The 16406-nt window shown below is 38.9% G+C and overlaps 1 protein-coding gene across 7 annotated transcripts in view; it reads right to left on the minus strand.

Moving 5' to 3' along the window:
- The window catches only part of MCTP1 (multiple C2 and transmembrane domain containing 1), a 449620-nt gene that overhangs the window by 203062 nt on the left and 230152 nt on the right, over window positions 1–16406 (minus strand). For 5 of the 7 annotated variants that reach the window (XR_006290946.1, XM_043546884.1, XM_027830738.3 and 2 more), the window contains exons 6-7: window positions 15652–15690; window positions 5004–5174 (exon numbers count right to left, since the gene is read on the minus strand). Coding sequence is in view for 6 of the 7 variants with exons in the window: in XM_043546884.1 (XP_043402819.1) it covers window positions 5004–5174; window positions 15652–15690 (210 nt within the window). In the remaining variant the exon portion in view is untranslated. The remainder of the gene's footprint in view (window positions 1–5003; window positions 5175–15651; window positions 15691–16406) is intronic. The other 2 variants (XM_043546885.1, XM_037903247.2) reach the window with 1 other exon arrangement.

The following is a 16406-nucleotide window of genomic DNA, read 5'->3' on the forward strand; positions in this document are numbered from 1 at the left end:
TTGACTACTGTCTAGGCTGCCTGTGTATGGCTTCATGAGCCATGGCATTAAGGGGTAGGCTGGGTCCCCAAGGATAACTATAGGCATTTCAACATCCCCAATGGTTATTTTCTGGTCTGGAAAGTAAGTCCCTTACTGCAGCTGTTCATACAGACCAGAGTTCCTGAAGATCCGAGTGTCATGTACCTTTCCCTGCCATCCCACGTTGATGTGGGTGAAACGTCCCTTGTGATCCACCAGTGCTTGCAGCACCATTGAAAAGTACCCCTTTCTGTTTATATACTGGCTGCCTTGGTGGTCCGGTCCCAAGATAGGGATATGAGTTCCATCTATTGTCCCACCACAGTTAGGGAATCCCACTGCAGCAAAGCCATCCACTATGACCTGCACATTTCCCAGAGTCACTACCCTTGATAGCAGCAGCTCAGTGATTGCGTTGGCTACTTGGATCACAGCAGCCCCCACAGTAGATTTGCCCACTCCAAATTGACTCCCGACTGACCGGTAGCTGTCTGGCATTGCAAGCTTCCACAGGGCTATTGCCACTCACTTGTGAACTGTGAGGACTGCTCTCATCTTGGTATTCTGGTGCTTCAGGACAGGGGAAAGCAAGTCACAAAGTTCCATGAGTTCCAAAGTCCTTACGCATGCAAAAGTTTCGCAGCCACTGGAAGTCATCCCAGACCTGCAACAGTATGCGGTCCCACCAGTCTGTGTTTGTTTCCCGGGCCCAGAATCGGTGTTCCACGGCATGAGCCACCAGGATGTCCAAATTGCCGGGGCCCGTGCTTTGAGAGAAGTCTGTGTCCATGTCCTCATCACTCTCGTCACTGCGCTGCCATTGCCTCCTCGCCTGCTTTTGCAGGTTCTGGTTCTGCATATACTGCATGATAATGTGTGAGGCATTTACAATGCTCATAACAGCCGTGGTGATCTGAGCGGGCTCCATGCTTGCCGCGGTATGGCGTCTGCAGGAGAGAAGGGTTGCAGGGGAAGCGGTAGTTGGATAACCAGTTTTGCAGTCCTACTGCACCATCTGCTGTCAGGACACAACAGCTGAGTGGGCTGCACGCTTGCCATGGTATGGTGAGACAAGAGCAGCCGAGCAGAGTTGCAGCAGAAGCGGCCCTGTGAGACCACCAGGAGAGCAGAGTGGCAGCGGAAGCAGTGGATGACAATGACGACGGTTAGCAGTCCTACTGCACTGTCTGCTGAAAGCAGTATGGGGGCTGCATGGAAAAAAGGCGCAAAATAATTGTCTGCCGTTGCTTTCACGGAGGGAGGGCGATTGACAACATGTACCCAAAACCACCCGAAACAATGTTTTTGCCCCATCAGGCATTGGGAGCTTAACCCAGAATTCCAATGGGTGGCGGAGACTGCAGAAACTGTGGGATAGCTACCCACAGTGCAACACTCTGAAAGTCGACGCTAGCCTCGGTACTGTGGAAGCACTCCACCGACTTAATGCGCTTAGTGCATTAGTGTGGGGACACACACAATCGACTGTATAAAGTCGCCTTCTAAAAAATCAACTTCTATAAATTCGACCTAATTTCGTAGGGTAGACATACCCAAAAAAAGAGGGGGAAGAAGGTGTGAGATGAAAAAAACCAGACAGAAATAGAAAGGGGGCTTATGCAACTAATAATGACAAATAACTTACTAGACTAGACTAAACTAAACTATACTAAGTTACAGTAAAGGTGAACTCCAGGAAAAAATTGGGATCAGGTAAAATAAAGTTTCAGTCTCAGGTCATCAGGCAGTTGAGAAGGAACGGAGAGCGGTCTGTCCGTGAAGCTCACACATCCACTCTAGACATCCTCAGTCCAAGGTACGAGGAGGTCTAAAGTGGATGTGTGAACTGAATGGGCTCTGTTACTGAAAATCTCAGATCAAAAGCATATGTTCACTGGGCCCAGAGGAATGCTACTCAAAGAAGAAACATATAATCTATAAACCGAGCCCTCTCTAGAGAAAATGAAGCAATCCCCTCCATCATAGCTTAATCATAGTGGTTAACTCCTGTACTGAGCAGGAGTGGATATTGGCCCAATGTCTTCCATATGGGGCAACTACTAACTTCAACAAAGGCCACACATTCCACTGGATTTATCACTAGGAGTCTTACAGACCTTTGAAAGAACTAAAAAGTACATTCTTTAATCATTTTTAGTAGAATTAAATATCCAAAAGTTAACATTAAAGTATGGGTGAAAATTTGGTTTCAGCGTTTTGGTTTGTACATATAAAAATGTGTCAGCTTAGAGATGCCAACAATTAAAAATAAGTAACAGTCAACAACTCTGTATAAAACAGGTGGCAATTAACTTTGTTAATTCTAGCCTCTATGTGGGAATGGATGGATTGGTGAGTTGTGGGAGATGCAAGAGGATGCAGGAAAGCTGATTTCACCCTACTGATTCTATGATGAACAGACCTTCAGACATCTGAAAAGCTTTATGGTATCCAATAAGGAGTTCATGACAACACAATGCATAGGTATTATAATTTCAAAATTTCTTATAATTTAAAAGTTAATCATAGAGTCAGGGAGTGAAAAGGTCAAAATAAGACAAGAGTCCATCATCCATATAGTAATTATGGTTCAAGCCCAAACACTAGCATAGTAAAAATAAGGAACATTCATTCCAACTGTATTTACAGAATGAAGACACTAAGTCAGAAAAAATATGGAAATATGTGAAATATGGAACAATTGTCTGAAGACAATTGGCAGTTTCTAAAACTATACAGCATAATCATATTGTCCCTTCCCATCAGTATTGCGTCATTCACTTTGGAACTACAAAAGTGAAGGCTGTTTGTTTCAAGCAAAAAACCCAGGGTATGGAAAAATGGTACTTGAAAAAAGTACCTAGATAAAAAAAAAAACAAAAAAAAACAGGCAAAACATTCCCTGTGGGGGTTTTCTAAAGGATAAAAAAATGGTTTTGGCTGCTCTATTAGTCTTTATGTCATCCTTTGTTTTGCCCAGGCTGGTCAAAGCAAACATTGCATTAAAAGATTACTTTTTAGACATGTAACACAGAAAAGTAATTTGTTTTACTCTTCAAGCTGAAAATATGTTGCACGTTACTTTATCTGAAATGTTTGAAAAGAAATTATTTCATTAGTTTCTTTGGAACCATGTTCAACACAATGTTCTTTCCAAAAAAATATGTGGTGTCTTCTGACCTCTGTTAGTCCAAACAATGACAATGTAGCTATTAAGCTATATCCGATTAGATAATTCTAAACTGTCTAGTCCCCCACAGTCTGAGTTTGTGAGAAAAACAGTTTTGAAAAGATAAAGAGAAACATTTTTTTTTTGGGGCGGGGGGAGCAACACAGAGCTCATATTGACCATCCTGACAACTAAACAAAGTACAGTGCTCATGGCCATGCCTTCCCACTTCCCCATGCCTTGCTCCATTAACCCCATCCAGCCCCTCGCTATGCGGACAAACCCCTTTTACCCCCCCGGGCCGTGCCCCAATACCCCCAGCCAGCCCCTCACTTTGGGGGTCAACCCCCCCATCCCTCCAGCGCCATTCCCCATTGCCACCGTCCAACGCCCCTCACCCCCCCCACGCTATGCCCCATTGCGCCCGGCTGGCCCATCACTCCAGGGAGGTACTCAGAAAACAGGGGCCTGACGAGCTCAGCTTCCTACACCAGCCTCTCCTCCCCTGCTGCATGCCAAATCCCTGAGGAAAAATCCACCCTTGGAAACAAGGGCTCGCTCAGCTGAAGGGAGCCCACCTAGCTCAGTAAAAGGAGGTGAGTCCAGTACCAGAAACCACCCTTCCAGAAGCAGCAAGCAACCTTCCCTTACCTTCCTCCTGCACAAGTTATTGCTTGCTCCTCTCCCGGCTTCCTCCAAACACTGAATGTAGATTTCTAAGATGTAACTGTCTTCCTCTTTGGACAGGAGGCAGGCAAGCCCCAAAATCCAAACCAATAGGAGCAGCATCAAGAATTCACCCTTTTCCTGCACAACTCACACCCCTCCCATCTCCAGAATACTGACTTTCTGAGATAAAAAAATCTTACCTCTTCAATAAGCCAAGACAGCTCCTCTAAAGGAGGAGCAAGAAGTAGGACTGAGTGGACTTGTAGGAGCTAAAGTTTTATTTTTGAGTGCAGTTACATAAAAATAATAATTCTACATTTGTAAGTTCAACTTTCATGATGAAGAGATTGCACTACAGTATTTGTATGAGGTGAATTGAAATACTACATATTTCTTTTGTTTATCTTTTTTACAAGGCAAATATTTGTAATAAAAATAATATAAAGGAAGCACTGTATACTTTGTATTGTGTTGTAATTGAAATCAGTATCTTTGAAAAGGTAGAAAACATCCAAAAATATTTAAATAAATGGTATTTTATTATTTTAAAGTGCTATTAAAACTTCAATTAATAATGATTAATTTTTAATCACTTAACAGCCCTAGTTTTAATCCTTCCTCACAGCAGCCTGGAAATCTGAGCAATTAATTAGGACAATGAAAAAGGAAAGGAAAAATAAATTAAAAAACCCAAAACTGTGCTGTTACTTGCAGTCAGTGTCCTGTAAGGATAGATGTCGTAAGTGGGTGACCAGTTCCTACGGTACACCCAAACACACAAACCAGATTGGTTTGATCTGCAGGTGCTTAAGTCCCATGCAGGTGGAAATCACTTTCACAGGCATCAACAGCCCCTGCAATGGGGCATAAGAGAGCCCGGCACTGGCGTAATCCCTAGATGAGAGTTTGGGGAGTAAATGTAACCTTCTGGGCATGTTACCATAATATTGCTGTATTTGGCATATTGAAAAATAAAATAAAAATTACTTCTTTTTCCAATGCTTCATTTTCTTCATCCATATATTTACCTCAATTTTAGTAATAATAAATGACAACTATACAAAGGTTCTAGGTGCTGTGAAACCTAAGCAGTAATACAACAAAATTCCAGAAATTAAGTACGAACACAGTTAAAAGAAGTTACCTTACTCTTGTACTTCTGATGGCCCAGCCGGAACTTCACATAGGGATCACTCAATCCATTTGCATCCATGGCCTTCAGTTCACATCCCTCTATCAAAGTGATACTGACTATTCCTCTCCAGAGCTGAGATTTTCTGTGCATGTCTGACAGGCGTAAACTCTGGGGCTGAAACTTCAGGTTAAAGAAAAAACAGATTTAGTTAAAATATGCAAACATTTCTTTTGTAATTTATTCTTCCAGCATTTATTGAAACATAAGGGAAACAAACTTTTCAAACTATCGGTAGATTTTGGGGGTTTTTTATAAATCAAATACAGGGCCAAATACACAAGTAAAATAACCTCTCTACCCCTACTCAAGATCCCCCTCTTTATTCATCAAAGGATCGCATTAGCTCTTTTGGCCACAGCATCACATCGGGAACTTGTGTTCAACTGATTATCCACCACTACCCACAAATCTTTTTTTGGAGTCACTGCTTTCCAGGATATAATCTCCTCCCCCGGCCCACAGGAATAACTATGCTGCAATTAAATACATATTTTAAGATCTGATGAAGAGGCATTGTATGAACGAGTGAACTGAAAAAGGACTGCCAAAAATATTATGGGAGATGAAACCTTGATTAAAATAGTGCAAAGCACTATGTGAAGCAGGAAGGGGTGGAAAAAAAGAGGACTACAGAAGAGGAGGGAAATAAAGTTCAGAATGGCTGTGTAAATGACAACAATCTGCAGTCCCTAAAATGATTCTTATACCCACAAACACTTGACTATTATGCAAAAACACCGGGGTGGGGGCAAGTCTTACAGAGGCACCATTTTATATTCTCAGCAGACATCTCTTTGTTGATGCCTATGTAGGTCACTTCCTAATTTGACCATTACTTGATATTTAGAAACAAAACAAAAAATTAAAAGCTTAATTAAACTTTTAAGTACAACTACTAGTGGATCTACTAGCCACATGTGCCAAAAGGGAATTTAGAGAAGTGAGTCTATTGACTAAGTTTAGTGCATGTTCAATCTCTGCAAAGAGAAAATGGAATTAAACTTCAACATATATTTGTGCATTTTGGTAACATCAATAGTGCTCTTCCATTCAAAAATTCCAGGACTGGACTAAAGTGATTATCAAAACCATGTGGACACTTGTACTTAAACCCATCTGAACTTGTGAAACAGAGAGTGAACACTGATTTACACAGAAATATTACTTACCTGTTTTGATAATTAACCAGATAGGCTCTCTTCTTCCACTCACATTTAACACAAATATAAGCCCTACTGAATTTCTTGTTGTCTTTTTAAATATTAGTGTGGTAGCCACTATTCTCAAGCGTTTTGCTCTGCTATTGATTCTTACCTGCTATCATCCCAGTAATTTTTCTGTAAACATCATTTATTGCTGACAAATTGACATCTAGATGTGGATATTTTATGAAAGTGAAAATTCTCATACTTTACAGATTAAAGTACTTTTAAAAATTATCATTCCCCTCCCACTTCCAAATTATACTAAATTATTATTGCAACATATTAATCATTTTCTGAATTAAGAATATCATCACACAAATCAGTGTTTTTGTTTGCTTCCATAATCTTTATAATATAATGTGCTATTTCCCATTTTTATTCTCAGCTCACGAAGCCTCATGCAACACTGGAAGCTGTGCCTTCATTCTAATAAGGGAAACCATATGACAATGCTGCCAACATTGGGAAAAAGAAATCAGTGACTACACACTTAAACATCTTGAATCAGGCATAAAATCATCACCTCATCCAGCCACCAGTTTCAGCCTTTCACTTTGTACAAACTTAGACTTGTTCCGGAAGTGCACGCAACATTTTAAAAAAATCAATAAGATGGGCAAAGCAAATGTTGCATTGTTACCGCAAATACTTTTTATAAATTATAATACATGAAAATGTATATTTTAGACAACATACACAATCCTGTCACTAAGTTTCTGACAAAACTGTGGCCGTAATGCAAGTTAAAATTAAGTGCATAATTTAATGTTGTAAATGGAAAGGAAAATAAATATTTAGGAACAACAGTCGTAAATATTCATCCTTCTTTTGGCAATAAATGTCATAACTATTTTACAACAATTTGTAGGTCTGTTGAATCAAAAGTAATTTCCAAACACACACTGCAGGATGCCAAAATATTTTTACTGGGATGCTGCTAATTAAAATAAAAACTTGCTATAATTCAAAATATTTCTAGCTGAAGTGATGGAGAATGGACTTCAGTCTCTTTTTTATTATACCAGCTTTGTATACTGTAGTACTAACATGATAGATAATATTCTTAATGGACCACTACCAGAGCTCAAAACAACTTTTCCTTGGCAACTGAAGGTGAAGGAGGGAAGATTTTTTTGAACCCATAAAGTTTGCTACTTCAAACTACAGACTGGAACTAAAAAATTATACTGACTACAGACCTAATTAAGAGCAAAGGCCTTATTTTAGAAGACAATTTCCTATCTTCACATTTTCCCCTAAATTTTACCAGTACACCATGACATGACAGAGAAGAGCTGATAATTGTTAAATAACTACTTTTTTCCATTATGTTTGACTAAACGTGCAAGATAATCTGTTACTGCACCTTTCCTTAAATTAAGGCACTTAGAGGGTTTTACTGATGTGTTTTAATGTGTCATTAATGTATCAAATTTAACTATGCCCTCCAGATTTAAGGCCCAATCCTGCTTCAGTTGACGTCAATGGGAATTCTGCTGTTGATTTCAATGGGAGAAGAGCAGGCCATTACTGAGATGAAAATAATTTTCAGGTTAAATGAACAATATTCCCTTCCAGGGCCTTATTTTGGCAAGCTTTTGCTATAAGGTATTGTCTTGCATTAAAATTCCTCTGCCAAACTGATGATGATAAGAGTCTTACATAAAAAAGCATCAGCAGCTGGATTCTTTTCTTGGCATGCAAACTGTGCTTAATTGCACTTAGCATGTTAATTAGACACTCATGAGAGTGCGAAGTGCAAGTGGTATGTATAAATGTAAAATAAAGCTGTTTATGGAAAGACAGAATGATGTCACTGATCACAGCAAGCATTGGTTGGTTTTCCATCAGAAATGCTGATTCAATGAAATCAAAACATTCCATGGCAATGTGCAGATTCAGTCAAAACTTTTGATGAAAACCAGGCAGATAGGCCTCCTAGGACTCCCCTGCTCCTCAGCAACCTGTCTGACAGGTTGCTGGGGAGTCAAGGTCCCAGGGCTTGCAAACCCTCAGCTCCTTGGCCGCTTACATGATGGGTTACCAGAGAGCCCAGGCTTCTTAGCGCCCCAACTACCTAAGCAGTATGACTCTCCCTGAGGAGTTGGGTAGCCCCTGGGAGCAGGATGAAAAATTCTGTTTTGGCTCTCGAAAAACAGATTTTTTTTTTTTAGAATTTAGCTCCCATGAAAATTTTTGAATATTTGAATTTTTCTTCTGATTTGTGATTAATATTTTCACCCCAATTTTTCCCAATGGCAGTTATATTGTGTTTTCCATCCAGCTCTACTCATCATATTGGACAGCCAGTACCTTCAGTGGACTCCTCAAGAATTTGCCAAAAACTACTCACATGTTCAAAGTTAGGCACTTGCTTAATCACCTGAGGGTACGTCTACACTACAAGAGGCAGCGCAGCTACACCACCATAGCACTGTAGTGTAGATGCTTGCTACAGAGATGGAAGGGATTCCTCCATCTCTGTAGTAAATCCATCCCCTGGAAAGGCAGTAGCCAGGTTGATAGAAGAATTCTACAGTAGCTGCATCTCCTGTGTTGGTTAGGTTGACCTAACTGCATTGCAGAGGGCATACAATTTTTCACAGCCTCCGGTGACATAACCAGGTCAGCTTAAGTTTTAGGTGTGTACCAGTCCTTAGTCAGGGCCTTTAAGAATGTTTGTAATATTATAAAGTAGAAGCCATTATCAAGTCAACATCTGGCAACTGTTATAAGTTACCACAGACATATCCTATTCAAAGCTTAAAGAAAAACTGTGGTAATCGCATAACATTGTGTTGTTAGTGCTGAAAGATTCAGACTTTTTAATGGTAAACACAAGTTTGACTTCTATAATGGTTGTTGATAAACAAATGTTCTAGTTTACCCAGCTCCACATCTGGATATGTAACCTGGTGCAAACATTGCACACTGCATGTAAGGCAACACTATCATTTGCCAGAATTAAACTGAGACCTTCTCAGTTGCTTGTTAGGAGACTTAGAATCATAGAATATCAGGGTTGGAAGGGACCTCAGGAGGTCATCTAGTCCAACCCCCTGCTCAAAGCAGGACCAATCCCCAATTAAATCATCCCAGCCAGGGCTTTGTCAAACCTGACCTTAAAAACTTCTAAGGAAGGAGATTCTACCACCTCCCTAGGTAACGCATTCCAGTGTTTCACCAACCTCCTAGTGAAAAAGTTTTTCCTAATATCCAACCTAAACCGCCCCTCCTGCAACTTGAGACCATTACTCCTTGTCCTGTCATCTTCTACCACTGAGAATAGTCTAGAACCATCCTCTTTGGAACCACCTCTCAGGTAGTTGAAAGCAGCTATCTTTAGCAGCTTACTTTAGACACTGATGTTAATCATTCCTATACCACTGCTTCTTAAGCGAAACTAGCAGAAAAGGTGGACATACTGTATTTGCATAAAACCAGCCCATTTTCTGACTCCAGCATAGGAGGATTTAGACCACAGTTCCAATAGCAATGAATTGCACTTCTCTCTCACTTCCAACATCCAGGATGACTATTTTGCCTATTTCTAAATCATTACAACTCCCTGCACACAGTCAGTTATTTGAATTCCATGAACTGTCAGTTAACCATAGTGAATATGGAAATTAGAATCATAGGACTGTAAGGGACCTCGAGAGGTCATCTAGTCCAGTCCCCAGCACTCATGGCAGGACTAAGTATTATGTAGACCATCCCTGACAGGTGTTTGTCTAACAGTTGTTCTTATGCTGGTTTATGTGCTTTATCCTTACACTGGTCCAATCATTTTGGGTCTGTAACCTGCATGTGAGGTAGGGTCCCCTGCTGGTCAAGCCAGAGGCAGAAAGAATAAAATATATTTTAATAGTCATATGTGGGCCCAGCCTGGAGGTCCCTTTCAGAGAGTTTTTCAAAGCATTCTATGACTAGTAAATTGGTTAACTTCAGCAAGAATAAATGGAATAGCTTTATGTCAGATATCTTCTCAGTTGAGAAGCTAATTGGATATATTTGGATTTACTTTACAATATTGTAAATCCAACTGTAGAAAACGTATTCATACACAAAGGAATAAGGAGGGACAGTTCCCTGGACATGCCTTTCTCAGAGAAGAGAAATCGACAGATCAGTCAACATTTTCCATTCTCTATTGAGTTGGTGTGCCCAATGACTAAATTATTTGGTGCAGCCAGCAGTAAAAATACAAGAGAGGAGAACAGTAAATGAATACTAACAGACAAAAAAGAGACTATATTGTCAGGATTAAGGCGGAACCATGGCTTGGAGCATCATATTCCTGAAAAATTCTGTGTAGGGCAGCTTGTATGGTCAGCTTTCATGTTTGGATGTTGGTCCATGTTGCCACTTTGCATTCTATCTTTCCTGGACATGCTGGCCTTCTCTACTAAGAATGTGGCCATCCATCTAGGACTGGGCTTTGGGTCCCTAAAGTGGGATTAAATCCCTGATTTTGTAAATTGAATTCACTAAATTTTATATCTGGTAGAAATGACCTTTTGACCTCTGTCAAAGATGAAAGTAGAGAAAAATCAGTTTTGACTTCTTGAATCCTGTTTAAGGACAAAATGGCAAGAATAAAATATTGTGAAATGGAAAATTCCCTTATAAATTGACTCCACTGTGTCAGCAATGCCATGAAAAATGCAGCAGTAAGTTTCCAGCTAGATTGCTCCCAGCTCTGAGACTGTGTGTGGACATAACTGCTGCTGGGACATCTAGCATAATAGTAAGAAAATAAAGTGACATCGTACATAGCCTGGACTAGATTCTCAATGGGTGTAAATGATTAGTGGGCCTGTGAATGCCTGCGGTATAGCACTGAGTTTCCTGGGTGGATTCACCTATTCTGCAGTTTAAGGAATTTGAATATTTGAAGCTGAGTGATGAGGGACTACTCCCCTGGAGTACAAAAGTTTGATACAAGAAGATATATGTCCCATGAGGGTACTGGCTTTAACACCAAGAGAGAACTTCTTGTAGGAAAAGGTGGAGCACTATCTTGTGGTCCACATTTTTTCCAGAACATCAGTAAATTCAAAAGTTTTATGTATTGCTCAGGTATCCTGGCCGCACTGAAGTCAGTGAGAAAGGATTTTACCCCAAAAGCACATTCATCACTTACTTTGATAGAAAGGGAATTGGTAAAATGCATAAAATAGCACAGAAGGCCACTAAAGAGAGCGCATTCATTACTGCTTTTTAGTCTGTCTCTCAGTAAAAGAATAGTGATATCTTGCAATTTGATGATATTGCTGAAAAATCTATATTCAGATGTTGGAACCTTAAAGCAATCTCTTGAAAAACTGCCTGGTTCAGAGATCATCCCACTGAAAGATGTTTTCCAACTGAGTCGATCTACTTTTATGTTTAGGGGGACCCTTTATGTGAGTGGTGCTCAGGAACACAAAGTGTAAATCTATCTACTGAAAAAGCGACACAGGCTGCCAGTCTGTCCCCATCTCCACATCAGACCCTTCCTCACTCTCTGCCCTGTCCTTAAGAAATTGTCCTACTCTCCAAAGATCGTTTTTATACTTTTTCTCACTTCTGATTCTCCCACCTGTGGTTACAAGCCAGACTGTTGGACTCCACCCAGTCAGAGGTAAAACTTCAAAAGCAAATTACACTTGCATTGTCCTTCAAGGGCTGGTAAACAGGCTAGTTGAAGCTCTCGACCCCCTTCTTGCATAGATAAAAGCAACTTCAGCTTGAATTAACCCCTTATATTCATACAGCAAAAACTACCATAACAAACAAATGGATGGGACATATAATATTCATAAAGTATTATAGGCATCCCCATATCCTTCATGAGAGTGGACTGCATTTTTAACTAAAATACAGCTTTGTTAAAGAAATAATCATGAGGAAAGCCTTTAGCTTTTCCAAGTCTACACAAAGAAAAAAAATCCCAACCAATTGCTGAATGCAGGTAAAATTACATCATCTGTTTTTTAATAATAAACTTGGATCTTAAATGTGTACATTACATCTCGCAGTGAGAGTAGTGTCTGTAAAGTTAGCAATTATTAGTGTGAGTAAACACTAATAATCTAACATTTTGCAACAGAAACTCTTCTTTTTTTTTTTTTTTGCAGATTTTTATCCCCTTCCTGTTTCTTGCTATGATCAGATGATGTTTGGTTTTGGGCGGATAACACATTTGCTCTGGATGACATATAAATCAATACTGAAGTTCATTTACTGTTTCACTGGCCACAAAGCTTACTATTTATCCTTTTGATTTCAACACTAAACACAACCCATTTTCACATTATGTGAGCGCCAGAAGTAATAAGATTTCATTTGGGGGGAAAAAAAGGCTATTATTGGCAGTATAGCTGAGAAAGAAAGAAACCTCATCAACGGAAATCAAGACGAGGAAAATAGTGAGTGGGTACTTAAGCAATGGGAATGCCGCATCTTGTACAAAAAGGATAAACACCACATTAAAAAAAAACAATGCTACTCATTTCTCTCTATGATTATTACTTCCTTCGGGCTCAATAATACAGAGGAGATATTTTTAACCCTTTCCAGATAGCATTGCACTGTATAGGAGTATAAAAAGTTATAAAGGCAAAGGATTAAGAGATGCAAATGAGACACTCATTGATAGTCGGACAACAGTTTACTAAGGGCCTCGGACGTCATCTTCCCTTTGGATGGAGAAGGACTGGAAATGAATCTATTTTTCCAATACATTTTCATAACCAACCAATTCAAGTTGATGTTCTTTGTTCATGAAAGTTCTAGTTATATTAATAGTTGTATCACAGTATTTTGTGCTGGAAAGAACTTGAAAAGCTATTATTGTTCGTTTTACCACATAGACATAGTGCTGATTCTCATAAGTACAAATTATTACAATTAATTACTGAAAAACTATTTTTAGAATGTTTTAGGGAGTTTATAAAAGCAATTCATACCCCACAATCTGTAAAGCCAGATTCTCTTACTATAGGTGCAACTATAAAGACCTTGGAGGGTTAAAAATGTACTTAATACATTTTAGATACACCTAAAAGTTATCTCTAATAGCTTTTCTAACAAATCATATCATGATCTTAGGGTCTGATATCTCAAGCTCCTAGGTCCACAAATAAGTACTGTGTCCCACTGAAGAGGGGGTGGAGCAGAAGATTTCCCTCCTACACAATAATATAAAGTACCTATTTCCAGACATTCCTTAAACCTCAGTGATACTTCATTTAATATTGATCCATCCCGCATCTCAGATTATTGCAATTTTTGGAAGAAATTCTATATTTGTGAAGACAAGAAAACATCTTTAGTACAGGTTGCTTTTTTTAATTTAAAAAGGCAGCTGTTTGAAGTTGCTCAGAGGTTAGCAATTGTAGAAATAGTACTGGTGAAGATGGATTAATGGGCAAAGTGCAAGTGAAATGGCCTAAGATGCACAATAAATGCAGTTTATCACATGGATATGCAATTTATCACCTGACTATCACCATCATATATGTGTTAGAAGCACCTCTATGTATATGAACTCCAGTGAATCTGGCTTCAGTGAATTATAGATACATTAATACAATATTTTAATTAATACATTCTGTATGTACCAAACCTTTTTATATGCCTATCAGTGAGAGCTGCAACTGTTAAATGCAATTGCTGTTAAATGACTCTAACATGAAAGTGAATATAAAACAAATCATATAGGTAGGACATTTTTGAGAATTCTTAACTATGATATCAAGCATTTTGGATTATCAAGTCTGCCAACTGCTCATTGTCAAATGCAGATAAAGCATGAGAAATTGCTTTTCAAACTAGGGAAGTTCCACTTGAATGAAGGTACTACAACACTGGAAGTTAAAGCTTCATTTGCAGGATACATAAACCAATGTGTTTCACCAGCCCCACAACAACATTTCATTAGCACTTCAGAAGAACTCCAATCCGAGTTCCCTGTGTATTATGGAAATTGCTGAAAATGCTTAAATTAATAATCATATTTCCATAGCATCTTCCACCTAAGAAGCTCAATGTTTTGTACAAACATCAGTGAATTATTGTTCATTCACACTACTGTGAGATAATTACCTATCATCTTCATTTTACAGATTTGGAAAAGAAAAAAGAGAGGATAAGCGGCCTGCTTAAGCTTACATAGGAAGTTTATGTGAGCGCCAGGAACAGAACCCAGGAACTCGCAAACCTAGTTCCGTACTTTAAATATGATTAAATGATAAAAATATTGATTTAAGCATTTTCCATTGAGTATGTAATATACAATTGCCCTCTGCAATGACACAATAGTTAAGTTTTTTTATATACTAGAAAAGTAAACCACGTTTTTTTAAAAAATAAGACTCACCCTTGGATGGCTAATATGTTTTAAGGAATTTAGAGGATAAATAGCTAATCTCAAAATCAGATTTTGCAGTCAATTTCAAATCTTGCAGCTGTTTTCCTACTTTTTTTAAAGTTACATAAATAAAAAGGAATACAACTCAAGAGCAGTACCTATACTATACACAGCATATGCTTAATCAGAAAGCATACTGTACTTCTGTGGTATCAGTTCCTAAAAAAAAGCAACAACAACTTTTTAAAGTGTGCACTAACTTTACAGAAACATGCACAGAAAATACGTAAAACTTAAACTTTGTTTGGTGTTGGTGATCTCAGTCAAAGTCTTAGTAGCCAGATGTGTACATTGCATACACAACCATAACTGGCTTACACTATGGTGGAGAGTGTTAGCAGAAAAGCCAACATCTGAACTGGCTTGGAGATAGGCCTATTCAGCTACCACTTGTTACTCCCTGACCTGGTCCCTCAGAATAACAGTTGAGGCTCATTGTTGGAGTGGGGGTACAGTAGGAAAACTTGACTACTCTTGCTTATCCTGTGTCTGTCCTGTGGTTAGAGGATTTAATTCCTTAGAACTATCAAGATAGAAACATTATGCTTGCATATTTCAGTCAATTTAACTATTTTTTTCTAATTTGATTTTAAGTGATATTGGGACACAGAGACCCTCACATATCTTTCAGCTTAGCGCATGAACTTTTATCTTTAGGCCCTGGTGTGTACAAAAGAAAATTTACCATACATGATAGGTTACCAGTGTTAGGGAAAACACTGCCATGGTTGCCAGTTACATAAATAACTGGAAGTGTTTGGATGGATTTGAGACAAGTTAAAAGGTTGTAAAAACACACTTGAGTTGTTTCGTTATTATTGAAAAGGCTCACTCAGTTGTCCCCAAAATTATATAAAAATATAACTTCAATAGAGAATAAATCCTGTGCCATGGTATGCAATACTAAGAGAAATATTTAGTATGACATATCAATCTTCTCAAAAATAATGCTAAATGACCACATGCTAAGAATTACCTTACTTGATCTTTTCCAACTCTTCCTCATTAGCATGGTCTGTAAATGAAATAAAGCATTTTAATTACCTTTCACTCTGACAGACATAGAAAAAAGGAGGCTAACTGTCTTCCAAAGGGACAATCCACATTTAATCACAGCTACTGTAGTGACAGATATTTTCCAGTGACAACTACGCAGGACTGAAATCAAGGCAACTAGAACCCTCTCTCATACTCAAGCAAACTCTTCAGATGGATTTGGTTCTCCTAATATTTTTGGAGAAATTAAGGTAATGAATGCAAAGAATGTCTAAAATTAAAAAAAGTAGGGAAGTGGATAAAGCAATGAAAAAAAATCAATTATTTTAAAAGCAATTGCAATTTTTGACTGATCACTTGAGTAATAAGCTTTGAATTTTAGGAACACATGCTCCAATACTTTAGAGTACTCTAGCTCCTTTGCACAGCAGATACAGCCACAGGTGGATACCTCCTGCATAATGGCATCCTTGTGTGGTGTGCAGCCACTATAGAATCTTTAATACTACCCTCCTATTAGCAAAGTGGTCAGGGAAAAGGTGTGTGACTGGGGTTCCCACGTGTCTGGCTAATCCCTGGCCACCAGTAGCAGATGGCATAAGATACAGCAGCCTTTAGTTTGATCTTCATTGCTCCAGGCTAGTGCCTGTTGATCCTAGGATCAGGTGAACACAAAGGCTGCTTAAAGACGTTGTTCTCTGCCCATCTCCAGACTTGCACCAAGCACTCCTTGAC

This window comes from Chelonia mydas, chromosome 5, assembly GCF_015237465.2.
Source record: "Chelonia mydas isolate rCheMyd1 chromosome 5, rCheMyd1.pri.v2, whole genome shotgun sequence".
Classification (NCBI taxonomy): domain Eukaryota; kingdom Metazoa; phylum Chordata; order Testudines; family Cheloniidae; genus Chelonia; species Chelonia mydas.